Source organism: Astatotilapia calliptera, chromosome 6, assembly GCF_900246225.1.
Source record: "Astatotilapia calliptera chromosome 6, fAstCal1.2, whole genome shotgun sequence".
Taxonomy (NCBI): Eukaryota; Metazoa; Chordata; class Actinopteri; order Cichliformes; family Cichlidae; genus Astatotilapia; species Astatotilapia calliptera.
Window position 1 is genome coordinate 2,466,973 of NC_039307.1, and position 27,762 is coordinate 2,494,734.

The window sequence follows — 27,762 nt, forward strand, 5'->3', positions numbered from 1 at the left end:
CATTTTGTTTGTGTAATTTTCAGCACACATTCCTAAATTATAGGCTGGATGCTGACATGAAGTCTATCAAAACTGGGAGACTTGAAGCTCGGCAATGACGTGAAGGTGGTAGGATTTAGCTAACGGTATTTTTGCATGTCATTTTATTCTGCGGTAAAAGTGGAACGCCCTAATGGCTGCCTTCACATCGACTGCAAAATAAACCGTTCCAAATGAAAAGTTGTTTGTTCAGAACTCTGAGACATTCAGCTTTCTTCTTCAGCTCAGATTTGCGTTTTGACTCGCCCGTCTCAGCAGAGAGACTGTGCTGAACTTGAGTTCAAACCACAGCAGCTTCGCCTGAAGAGAAACCAGCGATATTCCATCTGTATGCATTTTTCTTTCTTCACAGATTTCAGAGATGACAGTCCTTTAGAGCTGAAAACATTTACACTTCTGAAGTTTGCTTACTCTGTCCAGCTTGAAGTGGTAGTTTGGCTGATAAGTGATGTCTGTGAAGGTTCTCAGTCATCCAGGTCATCGTCATCACTCATCGCTGATAAGTGATGACAAAATGACTGCTACTCATTTCTGACATTTAGACACATTCTGTATAATTTGGATCCTGAGGCAAAACGGAGCAGTGGTTTGGTGTTTGAATAAGTGCAAAGAAAAAGTAGTCCCTTGATATCCTGCGGTAAGCTCGACCACAGAGGCTCTGGCTGCAGATGCTATCGTGTTATCATATGCTACTTACATAATAAAATGATAGTTTTGTGATAAGACCCTACTGTCTGCTGTAGAAGTATAAAACTCCAGTTACATTTTCTTCTGTTTAGTTCTGTACGAAAGCATTGGGGAAAAGGGGACACTGCATTATGTACATAAGGTACAACTTCCTATAGTCTTCATTGCATAAACATCCCCAAACATATGCCCTGTAATAACAGCCACAGATGGCAGAGAGCGAACATAATCTAACCATAGAAGAAGTAAAAAACTGCCATTCCAGCTTAGAGGACACGAGCTTGAATGCTTGTGATTTTTACCGACACCATCTTGGTGCCTTAAAATCAGACCTGACAAGAAAGCGGTGGATCTGACTGAGAAAGCGAGGCCTCGTGCAACCTCCTGCAGTTGTGATTTGTCAGTCACAAGCCAGAAGAGTGTTTACTGAGGCATCACAACAAGCGAGGAGTAGACGTCCAGCAGCGTGGGCATCAGGACTATCGTCCTTTGTTAACCAGCCAATTTCTGCACACGCGGTGACTGAACTAATACAAACCTTGACACCGCTGTAGTTAATAGTTGAATTCTATAGGTGAAGATTTATTCAGGTAAAACAACATGAACAAGAAAAGCGTTTGGAGATCAGCATTAATGTCCCCTCACATACCTACAAGCAGTCAGCAGCTAAGAGGAAGCTGAAGAAAGGTACTTCTCGAATCGCTCAACGATGAGAAATCTGCCTGTTTTGTGTCAGCCCACACCCATGATGGGCCTTTCTTGTGCCAGCTAATTGAGATCCCAGCTCTGATACAGTTTGAAGAGGAGTAGCCACGGAGAATGTTTATCACTTTACGGGAAGATGTCCGAAACGGCAAGACTAACGCTGTCTTTTTGCAAAGGTCAAGGCACTGCCAACACCTCAAAGTATCGCCTAGTCAGTCTGTCAATTTTAATGAACACCCTGACCTTAAACAATGAAAGCTGATCACTCTGTCTCTGCATAATTTTCAAAGCAGCCTTCATATGTGCGTGGCGGAGGGGAAAGAAATGAAGGCGAGCTGTTCGCTGTTGACAATAAATCAACTCAGCAAAACAGTTCTTCAAAGTTTTTCAGCCTCTCTCATCTGGTCTCTGGGGTTTTGTCCCTCAGTGGATGAGAATTTATCAAATATGACAAGCCCTGTACTCATTTGCAGGTATTCAGACATGGGTAAATTAACGCCAACAACAAAGTCATATTGTATTTCCCTCCTATCGCCATTTGAATTTGACATTTCCTATACTTGTACTTTTTGCAAAACAAGCCTATGCAGCAGTTGTTTTCTCTGAACTATGCAGTGAGTTTACTGAAGTTGTGCACACGGTGTGGTTCTGAATTACTGAGCTGGAAAGCTTCAGGATGAGCTGATGTTAATCTCTTTTTGTGCCACTGCAAAACACAGTGAAAAAGTCAAGTTTTATGTTGTGCTCAAAGCAGCTCCGACTCGTATATTGTTGTAAATATAAATTAAGGTTTAAGATGTTTAGCGCAAATTACATCCAGTGGACAAAGTATACTTTTAATCATTTCAGCTGACCTCACTCGTGACAGAGTGCCAACTGAGCTGTTACAAGCACTCATTTACTTCCTGGTTCAAAGTCAGCTGCTGTGATTTACTGAGCTGCACACAGGATAAAAGTTTTAAAACGTGTACTTATGTAACAAATACTGTGCATGTGCATAAAAATTAAAAGAGAATATAAATCACATTATTACATAAGCATTAATGCTTACTTACACTTGAGGGTCAGACCAGCTGAGTGAATCAGCTGACCAAATTAATGGTTGCTTACCTGATTAGTGAAGACCTATTATGAATCTTCAGCCGGCCATCTTGGTGTCTTGAATACAGACGCAACGAGGGAGGGTCAACTCTTCCCCCACAGACCTTTGTACCACTAACAGAGGCATCGCCCCCTGCTGGTCATTAGAAAGACTGCAGCCTTTTCACAGTAGCTTCACTTGTCACTCCCAGAAACGTTGCCATATGCACAAAAGTCCTGGGCTACACCTCCACCACATCACTTTGAATTCAGCTGTTTTCATTCCCGTTGTCACACGTGTATAAAAATAAGCACCTAGCCATGCAGCCAGACTTTACGAACATTTGTGAATCTAAATTTCTACAGAGCGATATCGATTCATTAAATTATTTCAACAACCACCAAACAGCTAAAACAGAACATGAGAGCAGGGAAATGGATTCCACCCAAAGACGTAAACACAAAGCACGAACCCGATGCATCAGAATCTGTGAGATGTCGGCTTTCTCACCCGGCGAGTACACGGACACGCAGTCGGTGCTTAAAGCCGACAGCTCACAGATTCCGAAGCTACATCTTTTGTCTCTCTCCAACCAAAATTCACTGAAGCAGCAGCAAAAGAAGATTCAAACTATGCTTCACAATTGATAAACATTGTCATTAATTCCCTCTTATTTTTGCTGTTTTGCTTTCACCACAATAAAAATGACACTTCCTGCACAGCTCTCTCTCTCTCTCTGTATTTTTAAGAACTGTTTCCCATCTCAAATCTGTTTTCTGCATCATTCATTCGCTTTTTACACTCCAGTCTATCATTGTGTACAGTGCTGTCGACCGCTGTTCTTTTTTACAAGAAATTGTAACTTTTTAAAATGATGCCAAATTGTATAACGCAGGTGTTAAGATTAGCACAAAAACTGTGTGCTGGGAGCTTCACGGCATGACTTTTTCAGCTAATGTAGGAGTAATGGGATGGCTGTTCAGTGTTTTTGTACATCTCGGGTACCTCTGCGTACTTTTTAAAGTGTCGTTTTGGCTGACAGGTTACCTTCACTTTCTAAATGGGGAGTTTAAGTTAAGATCAGATGACTGGAGATTTTACATGCACCTATTCACAAACTGCATGAGGTCTTAAACTGCATTATTCCTACTTTTATAAATCGCTGATTACAGTTGAGCTCACAATTTTGAGCTGGATAGGCACAAACAATGATGAATGGTTGATTGCAGCTGCTAATATCATCAGGAGTTTGTACTGTGGGGTGTCTATTAGCCATATCTATGGGCCTAATTATAACTGACAAAGGTCATTCAGTGGGATGATTCAAACATTCAAAGAGGCTACAGTTTCTAAATGACAATTCAGAAAAAGAACACAACGCAGCTCCACTTCTAAAATTGAGATGCCAGTAACACTTGTATTAAAGATAATTATTTATGTGGATAACGAGTGGGCCTGCATGTTGACTGATAAGGGTGACAAATTAATTTTATGACAGCTAGATATGCAGCTTTGAGGCTGTGATTGGACTCTGTCTGTCAAATGTTTAAAAATGATGTCACTGAAAATCCACACGCACAACTGGCGTTATCATTTGTGCTTCTAGGAGCTTTTTCTGTACGTTTGACAACGTAGTGTTGTGGATGGCCTTAATACTTTTAACTTTGTCTACAATGAAAATACCTCCCGGCTCAACAATTATTATGTTATCTCTGTGGTCTGAGGTAGTTCAATCAATATCTGTGAAAATGAACAACTTTCTCCCAATAGACCTCTAAATGATAACACCATACCACCAATAAACACGTAGCGACTATCTGACTTTTGTCATTTCATCCTCGGGGGAACAATGCTGTAGTCAGTTCTATTTCATTAGGGAAATTTTCACACCAAACGATGAGGCGTTTGAGTCTAATTATTTTGATTTAATTGGTCTTATTCATGCCTTCAGCAAATTAACGCTGATCTGATAAAACAAAAAAAGAGGCATTCTCTTCTCTCTTTTTTTTTTGGTCCCCTATTAACATCCTGATTACAGTTGTAATGATGTTTGGTGTGAAGAAATGTTCATTATGTGAATAACTGCCTGAAATTAGTGTCACTGAAAATGACAGTGATTATGAAATATTAGGCAAAAGTTAGATGGTGGGTGTGTGTATGTGTATCACTAGTTGCTTTGCAACGTGGAACACAAAGGTCTAAAGGGGGGCGTCACTAATTTAACAAAAGGTCAGAAATAGTCATGAGAGTAAAGTGTCAAACCCCGTCGTGCTGATAAGAGGAAGCTAGGAATGGTTGTAGAGGAAATATAGGATGGTGTTTGAGCCAAACAGTCGAGTTATATCAACCTCTGTTGCTTCAGTTTGACCTGTCTCTGGTGGTGTGTCTCTGGTGACTCACATGTACCATGTAAGCGGAAGAACTACTGTAAATCAGTGTAACACCCTTTTAAAAACACGTGCTGGTATAGGATGACTTTGCATCGACATACTGGGGAACATTGGACCTGCACAGGAAACGATGGTTTCTCCAATCCTCAGTGTTTTTGATCTCACCATTTATGTTGATACATCTTGGGTTGTAGCGGTAAATTCCTGTGAAATTAAAAACTAAATGAAATGATTTCCACTCATAATCTGGAAATAGTGGAAAGGGACCGGAAATATTTTCCACCTGTGGTGTGGAAAGCGTTATTGGCGGGGATCCCCTTGTGAAACTACAGGAGACCATCAGAAAGATGAAGAGGGAGAGAGAGATGAGTCTGCATTATCAGTCCCTGGCTACAGACTCCGCCTCTCCCATTGTGCCAAGATGGGGTCACCTGGGGTTGAAGAGTGACATCCTCTCAAATTGCATCATTTTGCTGAGCATGCTCATGGGCTATGTGATATTTCACAGGTCAGTGCCTATAATAAGGGCCTGGCTCTCTCAGAGAGACCCACCTGATGTCTGTGACCTTTTGCAATTGGACTTGGTATTTCCCTCAAAACCTCAGCAGCCAGGGCTCACCAGAACATTTCAGAAGCAATTCCTTGAAAACTGAGCGGATCTACTAAAACTGAAGAAAAGACTGCCCAGTATGATGGATGAACAACTGCATGCGGTAAATAAAGGATAGTTCAAGCTGGACTGATCCAAGTATTCTGTGGGATGAATAAGGCCATTCCATTTTAAGCCAATCAAATCTGTCAAACCTTTTTAGAGTTAGCTGCGTTTTTGTACAATAGCTTTGGTATATTTTACAAAACCTGAAAAAAGGACATTTTTAAACTATGAAAATGTTCGAGTAATAAGACAAAAATATGTTTTCTCAGCATTTTTGAGCTGTCATAACTTAAGCACACGATACAATCATAAGAGATTTTCAAGGCTGGACAAACACATTTAATCTCTGTTAAACCGACAAACATACCAGTTTGCATCAGCTAAACTTAATATAAGAAGCAAGAAAATCTGTGTTTCAAACATTCATTTTTTTTGTTTTAACGATGCCTATAGGCAATAAATGTTACACCTTTTGAATCATGTTTATTTCCCCTTAAATGCTGCCACATTTGCAAGGAAAACGTGTCTCTGGGTTGAGCAGCATGGGTGGTACCCATGAAAAACTCTGCCAACGCTGCTACTGACTCTTCTTGGAGCTTCTGATTGGCCATCAGGTGCCTGATTGATGCCTAGTTAGCAGCACTTGTGAGCACGGAGCCTGCTGCAGTGGTCAACTGGTGTCTGCTCCATGCATGCCATGTTTGAATAGGGCCACAGGACAACTTCAAGCTGCTGTTCTGCAAACCCAAGGTGTTAACCTCAATCCTGGGATCAAAAACTTAGGTGTGCAGTTTGTGCCAGTGACCACCACAACTATTGGCTGATTTGCAACAAATGCTGGTTGACGCTATCCCACAGCAGCTGTTGTGGCTGTGCGTGCTACTGAGGCCTTCTTTTGGTAAATCGATAAACTGTTAAATTGTAAATACGTCTTGTTTCTTCAGACTTCAATCATCCAGTACAATCAAAGACACCAAACTAGAGTCAGCAGAATAAAATGTTTTGCACTTTCATGGGTCCAGCTCACATACTCAGCTGCTCAATCTACAAACACACTGTAGGCCACATTTAAACTGTGCCACATGCATGCATTACAAGAGGATATGTGTTTATTGAAGTGCTGTCAAAATTAACAGCATCACGGTAAAAGCAATTAAAATTTTTAACACAATTAACACATCTGGAGTGCAGAATGACTCAAAATCCCTGAAATGTTTCTGTCAACTCATTTTGGGCAGTTTGTCCAAGTAGAGTTACCTTCGCACATGCGCAAACGGGCAGTAGATCTGGTAGTGACGGGCAGCTGAACCAATCAACTCAATTTGGAAGATGATAAACCAACATCGGCCCCCTCGATGGGAAATTTGAGTATTAAAAAAATAACAAGACGGAACAGTCGACCAACAAAGTATTATGCACATTGTGCAAGAATGATCTTTCTTTTCACCGCAGGACTTCCAGCTTAAAATATCTCATTGACACAAAGCATACGTTAGTCGGGGATGCTGCTCGGACTTTGGCTAACGCGTCACCCAGCTTGCCACAAACCACTCACGGAGCGTCGGGGACTCAGTAAACATTTGTCCCCTCTCTCTCTGTCACTCTTGGGGAGGCACTTCAAGTGCTTGAGATGAGGAACCAAAGCCGTGTAAAGCACGTTCTCAACGATATTAACAGGTCTGCTGTTTGTAATTCCACTTGGCAATTGTGTCAGTCAGTTTTTTGTTAACATGAATGTTCAATAAACATGTTAAGTGCGTATATTTTCCCTTTTTTTCAGAGTCTGTTTGCTCATGCAAAAAGAAATGTAATTAATATCGATAAAAAATGAATGATATTTAATCGTGATTAATCAAAATTAATCCACAGTAACCCTGTGATGAATCCGATTGCGATTAATTACAGAAAACTGAGATGAATTAGTTTTTTTTAATCTATTGACAGCGCTAGTATATTAGTATCACCATCTAAACCCCAAATCTTTTGTTTGGCACAATATTTTCTATAACCAACTTTGAGCATTAAAATCATGGGATATATTAGAGTTTCAATAGCCAGACTTCCCCAGTGTTATTGTAGGTGATGTAACGTAACATAAATGGGCTTGATCAAAACAAGTTGTAGCATATGACAGCTCTCACCCTTGACTGGGCCCATTAGTAATGATAATAATCACCAATTTTAACCCTTAACAATATTCACAAGGATTAGATAAAGTTAGGAAAAGCCTTTGTATTTATTGCTGATTGCAGTTATTTAAAGAATAAAAGTGCATTGGTTTTATCCTGGTTGATAGGTTGTTCACATGCTGCTTGTATTCAGTGTTTTCCGTGTTAGCATGCAATCCATGCAGCTACAAAGATCACAAATGTCTATCAAAAGCCCAGCACACACAACAGGCTATTTGTCAGACTGAACTAGTTAGACTGGTTCTTTCAAAAGGAGCTGTCAACCTGGAGTGAACGCAAGCCAACAGTTTAGCATATCATACAATTATGGAATTTATGGGAAGAACTGGAAGCAGCCCAAAAGCCCGCTGTGTGATGTGTGTTATTAAAGAGGTCATTTATTCTGCTCTTTTCTCACAATATTTAAATGTTCCTTTTTAATTACATACTCTTGGGCCTTTTCTTCACATCCTGAAGCATGCACTCGTTTGCTTCCTGTCATAACAGCAAATGGTGGATTTCATTATGAAGCTTTGCTTTGGATGCAATGGGGAATTTCGTAATTGTTATTCAAGTGCATTGGCCATCCCTCTGAGATTTGAGACGGTTCCCTTTTTGTTTTAAGTAATTTAATTTGTAATTGTAATTATTATGATGCAGGACCCATGTTTCTGTCTTTCCTGCAGCTTCATGCAGAGGAGGAAGTGGATACTCCTCAAATGCACGACAAACAGTCCGGCGTTTGTCGGCAGCAGCGGGTAGCCTCGCAGCTTTCACCACAGCGCTTATGCGAAATGACACAAATATTTCCACGGAGGACAACATTATGACATCATTCGCCCACAGCAACACGCTGGACTGTGCTGGCGTGCTGTAGCTGGTGGTCCGGGTGCTGTAGTGAAATACACATTTTGTTTTGCGCTGCTGGCACTCGCACAGGGGCCGGTTGTATGGTCAGTGGCGAGGCCGGCCACGGGCTCAGATCCTTTGAGATTACGGATGGGCTGCTGCCAATGCTGAGAGACGCTGCCAGGACTGCTCACTGTGTGTGCAAACAGCACACGAGTTTATGCAGCACCCAGGAAAAGTTGATGCTTGGAGGAAAGTTTATTATTCATTTCTACCTCTTTCTTACTTAACTTGGTAAAACTTCACTTTCACACGTCTGAGTTATAAGTTCCACACGATTGGCTCCGGAGCTGCTTATCAGAAAGAAGAAAGGTAGCAGATAAAGGCACCGCAGAGTCGTGAGGGATAGCTCCCACTCACCTTCTAGGAGAGCATCTTTCCCCCCATTTCTCATTGGAAAAGGAAACACAACTTGTATTTACCCCTGCGCTGCCACAACAGGATGCACGCCGGCAAATGAGCACGCGATCAAACAAAAAGAGCGTGCTCACACTTCTTACAGCCCTGCCTGGCTTTTATCAATTCTACTTCACCAAGTCTACACCAGAGAAACAGCTGGTGTTCTGCTAAACACTTGTATCTGTGAGTCGTTCATCCCCGCCGAGCAACTTCTACACTGACAGAAAAGGAGGGAATGATTTAATATTGGATTCTGCATACGCAGTACATGATGAGCATATTTCCAAAGGAGTTATGGCAGATATAAATCAAAAGTTTGTTTGCAACCCTCATCCGTTATGTTGAAAAAGGAGCCGGGGATGCTCATGCAGGCTGTGGAATACATATTAAAATGGAGAAATATGTCTATCCTCGGCACTTATATATTCAAAAGAAAGTGCTGTCCCTTTATTTTTAGAGCATCTCAGTACATTTGCAGACAGATCATTACGCTACCTCCGACTGCCATGGGATAGATGTGTTTGTGGAAGTGATGCCTGAAAGCACACCTGACCCCCATGTCTGTCCCCCGGGTCTCTAACAATATGCCTGTGGGTGTGCAGAGCGGGGAAAAAAGCGAATAAAATAGGACAGAATATGAATTTAATTTAGGTCTACTGTTTGCTGGGCTAAACAGCAGTTTTAATTTTAAGTGTAATTTGTTTTCTAGCATTTTTGTTTGCTGTTAGCATCAGTCATTAAGTATGCATGCAAACATTTTATTAACCCATTAAAATTAGAAACTTCTGGGAAAATCTTTTTAAAATCTATCATATGCAACATAATGAAAGCTACTATTTTAGGAGGTATTTTGCTGTATTAATTAAAAAGTTTTCAGTATGCAACATCAATTTAGCTAAAATATAAATCCTACTGATTTATCATAGATTACCTCGTTAGAGATAGAAATTAACCTTCCTAAACTTTTTCCCCCATTGATTCTGTTCATCTTACCAGTTCAGGCTCAGAAGTGGGATGGACCCTATCCCAGGGCAAGAGGCAGGGTACACCCTGAACAGGTCACTAGCCTGTAAAATAGAGACACAGACTACCTTTCATACCTGTGGGCAATTCAGTGAATGTATTTGGTGATTAGACTCCTATGAGCCATCATGGCAGAACTGAATTCCAGCAATGATGGGATTTAAGACACGACACCACAGAGTCTAGACCCTGGTGGTGGTAAAGATGAAGACTAAGGCTGAGGTGTCTGAGGTGGAGATGGGGAGCAGGTGGGTTGGATGAAAGCGAGTGTGAAAAGCCGATTTAAACCACGCAAAGCTGAGACTGATTCGCTCAATGAAGGTGTGAGAGAAGATGATTGGACTACAGTATTGAGACTGACTGCGTGGGAAAGTGGCAGCAAAACACCGTGAAACAAGTGAGAGCCTAAAATTAGAGAATGCATTTGAAGCACTTTATTTTTGTATGTGCAGCATTTTTACTGAGATACTTGAACGAGGACAACTTTTAGCCAATCAGTAATCCAGATTTGCACCACAAACCTCTGAAGTTTTCGCTGTCTAAACCTCAAACATCAGCATGTCATCTGACACGTTATACAGGTAGGTTTCCTTTCTCACAACAACAAGAAGAAGAGAAAGTGTAGTCAGTTGAATCTGATCGGCTCCATGTTGGATTTATGGAGCTTTGAGCTTCACAGACACTGCTATGGATGCATTAATAATGCACTGAAAGTACTTACATGTTGTATGCATCCAGTCTGTCACTTAAGCTTTTAAAATCTTCAGGTTTTCTTTTGGAAGCAGAAAAATGTTTCTTGAAACTCACATGTTTCATGAGCATTTTCACTTGAGAGTTTCGCTTCTTGTAGACACGTAGCCTCACTCCTGCTTCCTGACCCCAACATGTCAGTTATCATCTCTCACAGCCCCCCAGAGACACAGTTGAACCAACCTACCGGCCACTGTGGTGTGCTGCTGCTCTCTAACAACGCAAACTGTATAACTATAAACTGGCCATCCAATTGCTGTTTTCCAGGCTCTCTCTTTCCATTAATAATGAATAGAAGTCATTTCTCATTGTGCTTGCTCTGGCAGCATTGCAGGGTTGAAAAATACTCCCCCCCTCCTAATCCTGCACTCTGACTTTAAATCACACACAGTAGCGTTGTGAGCGAAGCTGATTTTTGGATCATCTCAGAGCAAACAGAGAAGTGCAAAAAGGGGTTGGCTAAGGTAATCTAAACCATGAGACAGAACAGGTGGATGTCAAAAGCACAGTTATCCTTTGTAACCCAAAGTCCTTCTGGAGCTCATGAAAAAGTCAGCATGTCTGGGAGGAGATTTTAAAATTTTTATACTTTATTTAAAGATTTATTCTGGAAAAAGCATTCTAGAGCGGGGCGAGCGGGGAAGGGGATGAATCAGAGGTACTTCCCTACCCGCTGTCGGGCCTGGATGAAGAACACGACCTGTGAGTGCGATACATAACTAACGTTGTCACCGAGAGTGATCTTTGAATGTCGGCACTTCTGTCCCACTCCGGATGTTCCTTTAAGGTATTTTCTCAACACTGAATTTGTTCGGCGTGTTGCAGTGCAGTGATGCGGGCAGGGCTACATTTGGTAAGGCCTGATGTCAGCGAGGATTCTGTGAAGATTTTTTTTTGCCATTTTTTCCTCAGCTTTTCTCCACTTTTTCCTTTACTCTTTGTTTCCACATATCACACTCCAGCACATGGTTGTTATGTGAAATCTTTTGTTTATATACTGCAGGATCGCCGCCGACTTTCGCAGCACTGTATTAACAGCAGCATGAATTCTAGGGCGGTCTGCAGGCACATTTCCTGTTTTCTGTTTGTTTCACACATGGCTTGTTTTTGTATTTTCTTTTCGACATCACCCACTAATGCAGACACATACATAAACACACACAGAACGGGCGCACGTATAAACTGGTACGGACATGAATGCAATCGTTAATCTGTTGAAGGGCAGATAGACTTTGGTGTACAGTGCTCGGTCTTTTGAGGTACCATTATTTTTGCCACGCTTCATTGTCCTCTGCTCTCACGTGTGTTTCACTGACAACTCGCGCAGAAACACCTGCAACTACAGTATCTTCCGATCTCAACGTGGCAATTCTCCAAAGTCATTTTCAATTATGCTTCAGTGGATTTCGCATTAAAGGAGAGAGTGCAGCCGTTGCCTTAGGTGAAAACATGGAAAGAAGCGAGCATTTGTGTGCGCGTGCCATGTTTTCAGCGTGAATGTGTGTGTGTGTGTGGAAGTTTGCACAAGAGTGTAGCTCGGGGTGAGTGTATATTCCATAGATAAACTCCTTGACAACTTGTACATTATGACTCTCCTCGCTGAGATATGCTTTGCTGATGGAAGCAGTGATTAAAAACTGCTGGATGCTTGCTGCCTCTGCACAAGACGTGCTGCAATACACTCTTCATTCTTTATTCTCTTTTAGAGCTCGTGTAATATCACCGTTTTTATTCACCGGGCACGTAGCAAAAATAAGAATGACTTTATTTCTTCTTCCGTGTCTTGACTTCAAACAGTGTTTGTTGATGGAATCCAGTGGAAAGTTTTACGTTGATTTCATTTATTATACAGTTCAAACTTTATCCCCCACAGTGTTGTGTTATTTGCAGGTAAACACCATCCTGTGCTTAAAGCACAACTTTTTCTTCCATCTGTAAATGTGGGCTCAGATCTATATTTCAAGGTCTAACTGGGTATCTCTATATAATCCATTTATGTGATGCAGCTTTTTTTTTTCCTACTTGGAAATATAATACTTCATCTCCTCACCCTACACTGAAATTATTTAAAATAAACAAATTTTAAGTATGGTTGTATTAAATGATCAGAGTTCACAGTCTACTTAAACCTTCTTTTTTGGACTCTGACTTTCGGTTTTGTGCCAAACCTGGTGGCAATTTGTAAAAACTAACTGGAGTATGAGAGCTGAAAGAGCACCATAATTTCTAGGCATTGTCTGATTCTTATATAAGCAAAACTTGTGACAGAATCAGAATGATTTGAAAAAGATGATGTCAAAACATTTAAAATGCATCTATGTGAAGGTTCTCAGTCATCCAGGTCATCGTAGTCAAAGGAGCTTGCAAAGAAAAGCGTCTGGACTTCTTTAAGTTGCTTGAAGACGTTTCACCTCTCATCCGAGAAGCTTCTTCAGTTCTAAGGTCAAATGGTGGAGAGTCCCAGATATAAGCCTAGTGGGAGTTTCCCCCCACAGAGGGACAAAAGGACCCCCTGATGATCCTCTAGTCGCCTGAGCCAAGGTGGGAAACTGGGTGTGGGCCCCAATCAGCCAGAGTTTCGGGTGTGTTCATTGTGAAACCTGGCCCCACCTTATCATGCGAATTCCTGAGGTCAGATGGCCCAGGATGTGAGTGGGCGTTAAGGCGTCTGGGAAGGGATCTCAAAACTGGATTATAGATGGCAGAGAGTTGGTGTCGTAAACCCCGCCTCTGTTCAAAGATGGTCGCTCACAGTGGACATAGATGCTTCTTTCACTCCTCTTTCAAACCATCTGTCCTCTCTGTCCAAAATGTGAACATTGGCATCCTCGAAAGAGTGACCTTTGACCTTTAGATGCAGATGGACTGCTGAGTCTTGTCCTGTGGAGGTGGCTCTTCTGTGTTGTGCCATGTGCTTGTGAAGTGGCTGTTTGGTCTCTCCAATGTAGAGGTCTGGGCATTCCTCACTGCACTGTACAGCATACACCACATTGTTAAGTTTGTGTTTTGGCGTTTTGTCTTTCGGGTGAACCAGTTTGTGTCTGAGCGTGTTGCTGGGTCTGAAATGCACCGGGATGTCATGCTTGGAGAAAACTCTCCTGAGTTTCTCTGATACACCGGCTACATAGGGGATGACAGTGTTGCTGCGTCTGTCCTTATCCTCCCTCGCTGGTGTCTGGTCTTCTTTTCTGTGCCTCTTTGCTGACTTTAAGAACACCCATTTAGGATAGCCGCATGTTTTGAGTGCTTCCTTTACATGTGTGTGTTCCTGCTTTTTCCCTTCAGGCTTAGAGGGAACATGTTCTGCCCGGTGGTGTAGGGTCCTAATTACTCCAAGTTTGTGTTCCAGAGGGTGATGGGAGTCAAAGAGGAGGTACTGGTCCGTGTGTGTGTGGATACAATTTTATATAATCAATTTCAGGGCAGCATGGTGGTGCAGTGAAACTGTGGTTAGCACTGTTGCCTCACAGCAAGAAGGTCTTGGTTCAAAGCTGCCATTTGGCCGGGCTAGGGTTAGCCCAGGGTTTACCCCCCCGCTCTTTGACAGCTGGGAGGCTCCATCTCAACCCTGATGTGGATGACTGGATGAATGGTATATGTAATTATATACATATGTGACACCATGATTACATTCAGTATCAAAATTATTTTGCAGATTGTCTTGATGCATGCTCAATCACACCGAAAGGTTCATCTGGATGTTTTCAGAGGGAGAAACGTTTCGACACTCGTCCAAGTGACATCTTCAGTCTCAGCTGACTGCAGGTTTCCAACCTTATAAACAGTATTTTGCATAATAACTGAAACTAGCTCACTGAATGAACACTGGGCTTTGAGGTCATTTCCTTGATCTGATATGCAAATTCTCATGACCATTGATCAACAACCACTGATCAATGGCCATGAGTACCATTCACAGAGAGTTGAGGGAATGGCTGCAATCACAGCATTGTAAGATGGTGACAGATGTACCCTTAGGCCCCTCCTCGATTCAGAGATGGTCTTTCCCTTTTCACATAAATGGTAAATGGCCTCCTTGACTCTGCGCTCAAACCAGCGTTCCTTGCTGTCCAGGATGTTACATCCTCATCCTTGGAAGAGTGTCCACTGGCCTGTAGGTGTAAATAGACTGGTCTTTAAGGTTGGGGAAACCTGCAGTCAGAATCAACCTTTTGGGATATATTTCCTTTGCTGACTTTACAATGTTTGTTTTTTGTTGACATTTTCAGAAATGTAGAAACATAATTGTATGTCTTTTGGTTAAGAGACAGTGGTGTGGAGTGGGGCAGGATAATAGAAAAACATTAAATATGCACCAGCAAAAAGCCATTATACAAGCTGCAGCTTCTGTTTCTGAAAAAAGAAACAAGTGGAAATATGATAAAAACTGCAGTTCCTTAAATGGTTGCTTGAGTCTGATTCCAAGAGTGAGTCAATCCCCTAGACCCCCATGTTAAAAGACCCACCTTTACAGCAACATGAAATATGTTTAGAGCTTGGTACAAAAATAGCTTTAGCCTCTCTAGCTAATTACTTCTTCATAACAACGTTGTAGTGGGTGTTTTTTTATTTTTTATTTTTTAAAAAGCTCATCCACTTTAGTTTTATTAAAGCTTAGAGTTGGATCCACATGAAATAAAAACAGCAGCTCACAAACTGCAGAACTTCCACCTTGGTACGTGGTAGTAACATTTCACACCTTCACCACAGTTAAACCATCAGTATAGTATCTGGAAAGGGCTGAAAAGATGTGAAACTATGTATAGATATGCAGTAGTGCCTAATCTGAGACACAAGCGATATAATACATTTGCACAGATACATCCCTCGGTGCAAACATCCAACATGGAGTATGAATAAAAACACATAACTAAATAAATTGCATGTGTTGTTAAGCAAACTAAATCTATATTCTATTTTTAAAAATCTGCTGATTCACAGACTCATTCCAATTAACTCTATGATACATCTCAACCTTCAGACTCTTGGTATGCAGCACCAATTATCACTGAATTACAGTTTTTCCCCCTGACTTTGTTCTCTTTTCCTTCCCTTGAGGATTACATATTTTTAGAACAACTTAATCTGAAATGGTTGGTGAGGGAGGCTGCTTTAAATGAAACCAACATGGCGAAGACAATTGTAGTTACCCTAACGCTGAAGTATGACAACAGTGTTTCTGCCTGAATTCTGTCTGGAGCGCCTGCTTAGTGTTTCGGATTAAAGCACGTATTAATCCACTGGTTGACTGAAGCAGTCTTGGCTCCAAGAAACAGACTAATTGCCTTGGGCAACTCATGCATCCATTTATTTTCAGTGCTTGCTTCTTCCTGCTTGGCCTAACTGTGAAACTTGAGCCTTTTTTTCCATGTCTCAGAATAAATGGCAAACAAATACCCAGGACAGGTCGCCAGTCGCTGCAGGGCAATCGCACAGAGACCTTTTGGTCTACAACACAAGCAGTTCTGACCCAGGGCTCATTGATCCTCAATTCATCTAGCCATCTATACTTCTACTGTAGGTTAAAACTGGGACAGATATCTTTGAAACACACTTTGATGACACTGAATCCCGACCTGTAACCAATAAACAACAATCAGAGAAAATTAGCTAGACAAACGACATTATTTTGATGCACAGAACAGCAACGTCACAGAACAACATGTGACTTAGGCATGACGATTGATGAGACCAAGTCTGGGTGAGCTGGTGTTGTCCATCTATTTATGCATGAAAACCTCACCTAACTCTAGCACTTCTTCCTCCTTCTGTGGTCTTTTCAGTCTAAAGCAGGAACATGTGGCAATGTTCCTGATGTTGTGAGATTCTTACTGCCAACTACAGAAAAAGCTCCAGCTGTTAATGATCTGTTGCTAACTGTTTTTATTAGTCTTTACTTTCTTTACAGTGTCCAAGCCTAAAACATCTGTATAAACTGGTGGAAGTAATCTTTATGTCTCACTGGGAATAAACTAGCTGCTACCTACAGCACAAAGACTGAACAAGCTTTGGTGCAATCGCTGTCTTAGTCTATCGTAGCCATACTTTGTTTGCCTTAATTATGATGTTTTATAGCACCACAGTCTCCCATAGGACTTCATTAGGACTCAAATCTGGTGAATATGAAGATCAATTGCCCAGAGAATTCCTTTAATCTCTTGACTGTCTTTGTTGTCAGTGTGTATGTAAAATCTAGATGATTGGGGGGGAAAAAAATCAAACTTTTCAATGAAATTTCTTTTAGTTTTAACCTATAGAGAAAACAATTCACCTGAAAGTCAACAAAGAAGTTCCTAAAAAGCAGGTTTAGCTCAGTGGCCTGTCTTTGGAGTGGAGGTACATTAACCAGGGAACCAAGTTCTCATCTCAAAGCATTAAATACTGTGTTCCACAGATACTTACAAGCTTTCCTTTGGTCTCAGTGGGTTGATACACCTGCAGCATCAGCAGCAGAGTGATTTGATTTTTGAGTACTTATGAGATAATGTTAAGTTCTGGGGTTATTATTAGTTCATCTTAGGTGTTATCTCCTCGTCTATGTAGGTTCCCCATCTGTCTCTCTCCTCTGTGTCCCTCTCCCTGTATCTTTTGTCAAGCTTGCGACAAAATTGACATTGCAATAACAAACTCCACACATCCTCGACACATCCTTGGGCCATTTAAAAGTGGTTGCGATGCGCTCAAAGGCATTAAAGAAAGAGTCAACCTCACTTTCTCTGAAAGGTGGCACTAAAGCAATTTGCTTGCTTGCATCAAACTGATCAGAGGAGAATGAATCAGGAGGTTTACTCACAATTTTACTCACTGGGGTAGAGGTAACAACGCGTTGTCTGGAGGGATCCAGCTCCATAGCCTTTATGAAGAGATGCATAAGCTCAACTTCTATGGCTTTAGCCTCAAGCTCTATCTCTTTCAGGCGAAGGGCGAGCCTGAGATCCTCCATACCCAACCCTGGTAATTGTCCAACTGGGCTAACGTTTGGGACCTGAATGGCAGCAGGAGCCTCCGCCCCTGGTGTCATCCGTCCAGTGGCCGTTCGTGGAATGGCTGCAGCAGCTTTCGCTCCCACATCCACCACCAAACCTCCAGTCGCATCAACCGGCTGAGGTTTCAACTTCACAATTACCCCTTTTTCCAAAAGCTGCACTGTCAGACACTGCTTAATTTCTGCCTTTTTCGCATTCAAGGACACACTAACATTAAACAAATTTGCCACCAACAACAAATCTACCTTTGTGCATTGATCCAACTTATCCATGGTGGGTTTTTGAGCAAAATCATTCACATCAAAAGTCATTGTGGCTATTTTACCCCCAACACTACAAGAAAACTGCCAACCAAAAACTGTAGGCAACCTACAAAACACAATGAGCAAAAAGAATGGCAAAAGAAAAGAGCGGACAAGCCCCCACTTTGTTACCCCCCAGTCTAGGGGTACAGGAACGTAACATAAGAGTTAAAAAAGGAAGTGACCCCGCCCTGGGCCCTAAAACCATACACAGAAAAAACTATTTCTTGGTGAACGGTGGTTTATTTGTGTACACTGAAAATGAAGCTCCGGGGTGAACAAAGGCCAAAATAACAAACAGAACAAGCTAAGTCAGGAGAGGTGCTGCTTTCTAAAACCCTATGTGAAACAAAGGACAAATGCCACACTTAACTCCCTCACTGAAATAAACAGGAGAAAACAGTACAAGGAAAAATAATAAGGCAGCTCACCCTATCTGTTTCAGTGCTATTTACAATGTGCTATTTACAAGTGAAAGCTAATGTACACACTATATACAAAGCTCGGTAAGTCACAAGAATCTCAAACATAAAGGTCACAGGTTTTGGAAGCCAGGGTCAGGTCTGCTGCTGCCGCTGGCAGTGGCTGCCCAGCACAACTGCTGGTGAGGGATTCTGAAAAGAGCCACATGATCAGGAACCAATCAGCCGCCGTCAGCTTTTCCAATCAGGAACCTGCAGAGACTTAAAGACAGAGCACAACAAAAGTACACAGCCGGCCAACAGTGTCCCAGGTCTCTCCATGTTTCCTGTTTTATTTTGAAAGTCTTGTGTTTCCATGTTCCGTGTGTTTCATTTTGTTTCCGCAGGTATTTCCACTTCCCTCGTTACCCTTCTGTGTATTTACATCCTTTGTCTCCCTCTGTCCAGTGTCAGGTTGTCTGTTTGTCTCATGTCATGTACTTCAAGTCTCAGGATTACTTTCATGCTTTGGTTCAGGTTCATGTTTCTCATCACAGTTTGTTAATTATGATATCGAGCAAAAAACAAACAGCTCAGTTTTTCTTATACTTATTTTTGTTCTCCCGTGTCTGCTTTTGGGTTCACACCTCAAACACATCGGCCATCCGAGCCGTGACATCATCATTAGGGAGTTGAAGGAATGGCTGTGATATCTTTGTTTGTCTTTTTGGGGGTTTCTGATTTACTTTGTTTTCATTGGCTGATTCTTCTTCTTCTGTCTCATCTCATTCAATCCTTACCATCTCTGTCCATCACCCCAACCTTCTGCATGGCCTCCTTCACTACATCCATGAATCTTCTTTGTGGTCTTCTTCTTTCCCTCCTGCCCTGCAGCTCCATATTCAATATCCTTTGTCCAGTATATCGACTATCCCACCTCAGCCTTGTCTCTCGAATGTCATCTCCAAACCTGAGCTGTCCCTCTGATATACTAATTTCCAATATTGTCCATTCGGGGCACTCCCAATGAAAATTTTAACAGCTCTCGCCTCCTGTGCTTTTGTTAGTTTCACCGTCACCAATCCATGCATCATAGCGAGTCTCACTACCATCTTGTAAACCTTCCCTTTCACTCTAGCTGCTAACCTTCTGTCACAAATCACCCCTGACACTCGTCTCCACCCACCCCACCCTGCCTGCAGTCTTTTCTTCATCTCTCTTGTGCGGTGTCCTCGGTTTTCGATGATTGGATCAAAGTGTTTAATCTCGTTCACTGTCACTATCTCTGCTCTTTGTATCTTCACTGTTACAGGTCACCTATTAATAACATTTTACCTTACTGTGGTTTAGGTTATAACGCACCATTTCAAAACATCACACTGAAAAATTAAACCTAGCAAGTGCTTTTAAATGTAAAAGGGTAACAAGAGGTTAACAGCTTCATTAGACCACCAACCAAATGAAGCTTTATTCCACAGCTGCTCTAAATTAACAGTATTGATAATTAACACTTTTTATATGTTTATTTAATGGTTAATCCACCACAAGCTCTTTAATTAAAGATGTTTTTTAATACTAAATATTTATTAAAGTTCACTGTTTTAAAAAAAGGATGGAAAAAAAAGAGTAAAACACATTATTATTTGTTGATTAAGAGGCCAAATTACAGGTATTTCTTATTTCTGATCACTAAATGAGTTTAAGTGGTTGAACATTTTGATTAATTTTGGCTTACTAAAACATTTGTGCTTTATTTATGGTGAATTGGGAGTTAAACAGCTGCCTTGCTTTGGCCATAAACACAGTATGTCACAGCATAAATGCAAAAGAGCATCTTTTTCTTAGTTTTGAGATGTGAGCACCTTTGAGAAAACAGCAATATTTGACTATTTTGAATAAGAACTGGCTTGAAAAGCCAAACACAGGTGAAGAGACAATCTCTGTATTTGGTTTGTTCTCACAATACGCATGCTAGGCCCCTCTGGCCCAAGTACATTTGGATCTGCTTTCTTCTTTTCACACACATCCTCTTGAAACACCCAGTGAGGTTCATGATTCTTTGTATTTTGTGGCTAAATTGCATTTGCAGTGACACGCTCCATCATCATCATTGAGGAAGCATCAGACTTTTGAGCTGGGGCTTGGATAGCGGTGGGGGTTAATGATGGGAATTTCAGCTCTGGCAACGGCTCTGTTTAGTTCTTTCCGTGGTCACCCAAAGTTCCCTTGATACTATCCAGAGAGTGAGCTTGTGTCGAGGACCTATGGCGAGAGCAGAATTGGCTTTGTCATGCCCCAAGAGTCTGTCCCTGGAACAAAAGACCGCAACAATTCAGACAATTGCAGTGGAAATGTCTGCGACTCATTCAGGCGTCTCTACCTCTGACCCTTCAGCACTGCATAGAACGCTTCGGTTCACCAGCGCCGAGAATGTTTTTCGAGCGCATCAGTCAGTGAGTGTTCCGAGTCTTCGGGCTTGATTTTGCTGCAGGGTTCTCTGCTGAGAAACCTTTTCCTATTTCTTGACTTTCTTGCTCTCTGAGGCTTCTGTGTCTGCGTTGGACTCATTTTCTGAGGATAACTGAGTTGTTGCCATTTGGCTTTGACAGCCACCTGATGATGCTTTTATGTTTAGACCCTTGATGAATATTGATTTGGTGTTTTCAGTTCTTGCCGGGTCTCTTTGCTGTTGTATATGTGCATGCATACATTCACAAACAGATTGAACTTTATAGCAAGTAACGCAGTGTCAGGTTTACAAAGAGTCGGATAGTTTTTTGTTTTTTCCTTTGGAACTGCACAGCAGCAGACTTCAGTTTCCTTTAATTCCTGTATGCTTCAGGGTGATGTGCTTTGTTTGTACAAGCTTGAGAAACTAAGATGATTTGGTTGAAGTTTTCATCCTTCAGTCTCCACAGTCTTTGAAGTGCATGGCTTTTTTCTCTGTCTCCCCAGAGCACGGTCAACCGTGTTGTACACCAACGCTGAATTGTTCTGCTTTACTGGCAGCCATCTGGCAAAACCTCACAAACATTCCCTAATGCAATTTCTGTCTGCCTTTTATTCCAGTCATTTGATGTTCCCACACTGTGATCCTCAGCACTGCATCTCTTTTTATGGCTCTTTTAAAAAATGGAAGGACTTCACTTTGTGACCTCCACTTTGTGACTGATATAGAAGATTCCATTTCAGTATTTTCCAGGATACATGTTTGCCTGGCATACTTAGAAAATCTGGGATTTTCTTTTAAAGCTTTAAAGTATAGAGGCTGACAGAGGCCTTGAATATTGTGTAATCGATTATGCTCTCACCAGTATAGTAAGTCTGTTTAGTCAGACTTACAGAGAATCCTGCACTCAGGAGAGCCTGATGTAACATCCTGAGTCAAATCTGCCTTAATCTCCTTTACCGATAGTCACAAAAATATCCCAAGCTGCTATCTTTCACCACAGGCCTGAAACAGGCATTAATTCCACAGAAACTGCACGACTCAACAGAAATGGAAGCAGGTGTAAGAAAGAAACTTATATTGTGCTTCAAATTGAAAATTTGTTGAACATTCAAAATAGCAGCAATAGGCAGTAGTTGTCTTTCTTTCCTGGATTCCCATTAGACACCGTCTCTGGGACTATGCCTCCTTTTTCTTTATTTTTCTTTTCTCATCTTACCAACAGGACGAAACAAGACGTACAAGCTTCTCGGTGGACTGAACCAACAAGGGGAGGGGAAACCAGATTAAAACAAGTGTTTTGAAATCCAGAAGTTCAGATAAATATCACAATCACATTAATTATCTTCAGACTTTTACTGAACTCAAAAGCTGGACGCAGATTTCATAAAATGTCATTCTCTAGCCAAGAAGAATGAAGTTGTTCAACCAAAAGAGAATTGGCAATTTCGAGTGTCTGTGGTCTTGTTACTGCTCACGGACCTCCATCAGCTCAGTCACTCGTGAAACATCAGGGAGTGTGTTTATAGGATTGGGGGGGGAAAGGAAAATGTTCCTTTCAACCCATTTGCCCCCACTGTGTTCTCCATCTGATCACCTGCAATAACAACCTGTGATACAAAACATTTGAACACAGCTCAAACTCGTGTAAGGCACCGCAGTGCCGGAGACTAATTGTTTTTAGGACACGGTGAAAGCAGCTTGTGCTTTAGTCAGTTCAATCAGTGAATGGAGCTTTGTAAATGTGCTTGTATAGTGCATGGCGGGTGGGGGTGGGGTGAGGACTGCCCTGTTACACCAAAGTTACCATTGTAGACTGATATTAACTTTTTTCCCTTTAATCTTAAGTTACTACAAGGAAATGTATCTACTTAACTAGTTATATGTATCTAAAGTTTCACCACCTCAGTGATAAAATACAAATTCTTCAATGTATAAAAGTATCAACCAAGTCTTACACGCCTATGGAAATTATTTTATTAATAAGATGATATGGTATGGTTAGCGTTAGCCAACTGAAACTCTTTTTTTAATGTTACATGGAGGCTGTGATTTATCTGAATAAAAAGAATTTCAGTTTCTATACATAAATGAGGCTCTTTTTTCTGCATTGATATTAAATGCTTTTACTAGACATAAACAATGAGGTGCAGTATCTTGTAGCATACCTGGACAGGCTCAGTCTCTAAAAAAATAAGCAAACGTTGTTTTACTTCACTGAATGTTCACCTTCCAATAGAGCTCAACTCCATGGTTGCAGCTGTGTTGCAAAAGGCAAATAGGAAGCTGAGCGTGTCTCCTCAGATATGATCCTTTTGGGCTATCACTGCAAAGGATGGCAGCTGGATTCATCTTGCTGTACAGATCTACTTTCATTATGACCATGCTGAAGGTGATATCTGAGCCAACGCTAGAGTGAAATCTATAAAATCCATCATTAATGGGTCATTTTTTCCTCAGTTCCACATACTCTACATCTATACAGCGCTGTGAAGATGCATTTGCACCTTTGCATCTTTGTCACACAAGTTTTAATTCAATTCAGTTTGTTTTTATTTATATAGCACCAAATCACAACAACAATGATTTATATTGTAATGAAACAAAGAAGAACCCAACAATTACATGACCTCCTGTGAGCAAGCACTTGGCGATGGTGGGAAGGAAAAACTCCCTTTTGACAGAAGGAAACCTCTGGCAGAACCAGGCTCAGGGAGCTGGTTGGAGGGAGACATAATCAGTGTCATTAGGTCATGAAACCAATGTTAACGACAGACAAAGATAACCTGAGTAAACACAAAATGCAGTTGATGATTCTTTTATTGAGGGAAAAAATATCCAAACCTCTTTATTAATTCATATCATTCATATCATTAATTAACTGTGATTTCAAACATGTTTTTAGAAAGCTGACTGACTTAGAGGTGAACACGTTTGAAAGGCAAGTGTAAGGTTTCACACGGAGATAAATCCCTGCATTCAGTTCATCTTTGCGTGATATCAAAATTTGAAATCAGTCTGATGACCTGAATGTGTGACAAATATGCAGAAAAGAAATCAGGCAGGGACAAAACAAGGCAGAAGAGGCTTCACATCTATGGAGAAACAAAATGTTCTCAGTGCTTTCAAGTAATAAATAAATTCATAAGTATTAAATACAAGCAGCCACTGAAGAGAATCTTAGACACAATGTGGCTTTTAAGCCGGACCTCTATAGAAACAATATAAGTATTAGGTCTATTTTAGTGAAACAACACAATGCAGTAATTGATGTACTATGAAATGTAAGCATGGATAATCCTCTCTGCATCACTGAGAATCCTTAAAAGTACAGCTCAGGTCAAATTGGACTTGTCAGTTCCTGAACACTTAATGTGATTAGAGGCGCAAGGACCGGCCAAATTTGGCTGAAAACACACTCTGAGCCTATAAGAAATACTTTCAGTTCGCCTTAATTTAATTGCACAAAATGTGATTGTGCTTGTCAAATCACAGCTTTAACTTGACCTCAGCTGAAGTGGCAGGCAGGACCTGCAAACTTAATTTAACTAAAATATAAAATAAATAACTCTTCTCTGTACGTGCTATCTCCTAGACCAGGGGTGGGCAACTCTAGGCCTCGAGGGCTGGTGTCCCTGCAGGTTTTAGATGTGTCCTTGAACCAACACAGCTGATTTAAATACCTAAATTAGCTCCTCAACATGTCCTGTAGTTCTCCAGAGGCCTGGTAACAAACTAATCATGTGATTCAGGTGTGTTGACCCAAGGTGAGATCTAAAACCTGCAGGACACCGGCCCTCGAGGCCTGGAATTGCCCACCCCTGTCCTAGACCCCTGCAAAAGATTCACCAAGGTAATCTTGATGGCAGGGCCATTCGATTTAATGAATTAGGCAGCATGCAGACTTTTCATGAAAGGTGGTTCTAATGAGTGTATTTTGTGTGTACATAGTAAAAAGCATGTGCCTTTAATTTATTATGACACATCTTAAGAGCATTAAACGAGGATTAAAAAAAAATTCTCCTTTTCAGATGCGTTTGGTTCCAACTTTGTTAACATGTTACTGCCACTACATTTCAATAACGCAGCAGGAGCGTATAAAACCATCCACCTGTTCATTTGCATGAATGGCATATAAACAAGTCAGGGGGCCTTGCAATCAACACATTGCTCAGTGGCCCCATCAGTGGTGAGAAACATCTCAGTGCATTTGTCGCTGAAACTAGGTTTTATCCCAGGTTCAACAGCAGTAAGATACATTTTCTAACATTTTAGGAAACTTGTGAAACCAGCACATTTCAGATTTTTGCAGTTTTTGCAAATCTGAGAAGTGCTGCATTAAAACGCTTTAACCAAAGGGACACATTTTTGGTACCTGACGCTATCTGGTTGCTAGAAAGCCTCAAATAGTTCACTAATCAAGTCAAAAGTCATTCAGGTCTGAGCAGGCTTCAGGTTTGTGTAGGTCAGGGGTTTCCAACTCCAGGCCTCAAGGACCTGCAGGTTTTAGATGTGTCCTTGATCCAACACAGCTGATTTAAATGTCTTGAAGTCCTCCAGGGGTCTGGTGATGAATAACTCATTTGATTCAGGGTGAGATCTAAAACCTGCAGGAAACCGGTCCTTGAAGCCTGGAATTGGACACCCCTGGTGTAGTTAAACAGGCCATGTGGAGATCAAATGATGTATTGTATTTTTCTTTGGCGTTTTTGGCTTGCTGGTTTGTTGAAGTGTTGAAAGAGATATATTTTATTTGCCATCGGCATATCATGGCTACAGTGAAAACCCCCAAGAGTTGGTCATTAGCATGCATACAGGGGTGTCCAACTCCAGTCCTCGAGAGCTACTGTCCTGCAGCTTTTAGATGCATCCCTACTCCAACACAGCTGAATCAAATGGTTGGATTACCTCTTCGGCATGCCATCAAGTTTGGCAAAGGCATGATAACAAGCCATTCATTTGATTCAGGTGTGTTGGAACAAGGATGCGTCTAAAAGCTGCAGGATGGTAGCTCCCGAGGACTGGAGTTGGACAACCTTGCAGGAGTAGAACATGAAAGGATGGAGATCCTGATTAAGACCTAAAGACCTTAATACTCTCACAAGGTCTCAGTGAGGACAAATTCTAGTATCCTTCTTTACAGAAAGAAGCTGGATTACAATTTTTCCCTTTCAGGATATAGTTCAGAGTAACAATTGGGCATTCCTGTATTCTGGACTCTAAATTGCTGTCAAGTTGGAAACGCTGTATCCCTATTTACATTTCCCATCTATGAACTGGTCTAAAAGTACGATGTGTGTAGCTTTCTTTTGTCATCTTGTATAATAATCAGCTTATTTTCCTTTCATAATAATTAGCCTTCTTGTACAGAGCGTGAGTCATCTGGGAGGTCACAGCTAATCATGATCTGACTTTCTCCTGTTGGCTCATCAAAGATATTATCAACTTGCATTGAGATGACTAGACGATGATGATGATGATGATTGCATGCTTGGTGTGCGCTTATACCAAGACCAGCGTGCTGCATGTTTTAACGTTACTTATGCATTCTCCGACGGTGGAATACAGAGTCTAAGCACATAGGCTCACAGCTCACGCTCCAAATCAGGATCATTCTCAGTGCAACACTTCTCCCCACACCTCACCTTAATATGCTGTGGAAACGCCGCTGTCCATCTGACTCATTATTGTGCTTTGTAATCATAGCAACTGCTGTGACTCTCAGGCATTCTGAGATGAATTAGAATGAGAGACATCTCTTTGCAATTTCCTTGAAAGCCCGTTCCCGCTGAAGGAACACAAGCTGGACTGAAAAAGGAAAGAATCTGGAAATAGGTATCATCTTCACTTTCCACATAACTTGAAGTAGACTGCAAATCCAAACGGGAGATATGCCGCAGAGGTGTGTGGGTGCTCCTTTCCCCACAGAGAGAAATCCGGGGTATGAATATAGCTCCCACGAAAAAAAAGAAAAAGCCAGAACAGGGCTGTAAAAGCTGTAATATGCTACTTGAAGGCGGATTTGGTAGTTACTAGTGATGATGGATTCATGTGGAGTTTCTAGGGACTAGGCTGGCTAACAGGCTCATTCCCACTGTTAAATTATTAAAGCTGGAGGGTTCAGGAACATCCACATGTTTTTGCACTCGTCATATTTTATTTCATAGTAGTCATCAGGAGAGAATTAATTATTTATAGTGCCAGGTCCCTAGACGTTTTTGAATGGATCATTTTCGTTGGCAGCTATAGATGATTGGTTAACCTTCTCTTGTTCTATTGCCAGAGGTTTCGGTCCAGCACAGAGCAGCTATATAGAGTGGCATACCGGCCTTTATCCTGCATGTTGTGTTACCATTGCGTGTGATATCGCATTCCTTTTCATCGCTTGCAAATGAAATTTATTTGACACGAATTGCTCAATGTCCCAGGAATCCTTCATCTGTTTGTTTACTCATGCATTCAAACTTCCAGTGGGGTTATCCACAGCAGTGTTTTCACGCTTCCGACGGCTTCTTCTCTTTCAGATCCACCGATTACGGCTCCACATATGAGAGAATGAATGACAAAGTTGGATCCAAGACTGTCCTAAGTTACTTATACGTCTGTCCGTCTAACAAGAGAAAGGTGAGACGTTTATTTATCACAAAAGTTGCTCATCAGTGGAAATACTTTGACATGTTTTCCTTTAATGAATTGGGTATGATTACATTTGCACAGGCCTAATTCCATCAGTACAACCTGAGCCATGTCATACTCATCAGTCTGCTCTCCCGAGAGCCTTCTTTTCAGAGAAAACTATTTCTATTCACTAAATAACT

General features: G+C 41.4%; 1 protein-coding gene across 8 annotated transcripts in view; it reads left to right on the forward strand.

Moving 5' to 3' along the window:
- The window catches only part of LOC113023564 (VPS10 domain-containing receptor SorCS3-like), a 247,646-nt gene that overhangs the window by 106,976 nt on the left and 112,908 nt on the right, over window positions 1–27,762 (forward strand). For 3 of the 8 annotated variants that reach the window (XM_026169671.1, XM_026169675.1, XM_026169674.1), the window contains exon 3: window positions 27,469–27,568. In XM_026169671.1, coding sequence (XP_026025456.1) covers window positions 27,469–27,568 — 100 coding nt within the window. Of the gene's footprint in view, window positions 1–24,759; window positions 24,798–25,128; window positions 25,194–26,143; window positions 26,239–26,276; window positions 26,780–26,800; window positions 26,886–27,468; window positions 27,569–27,762 lie in introns of those variants that run through there. The other 5 variants (XM_026169677.1, XM_026169676.1, XM_026169673.1 and 2 more) reach the window with 5 other exon arrangements.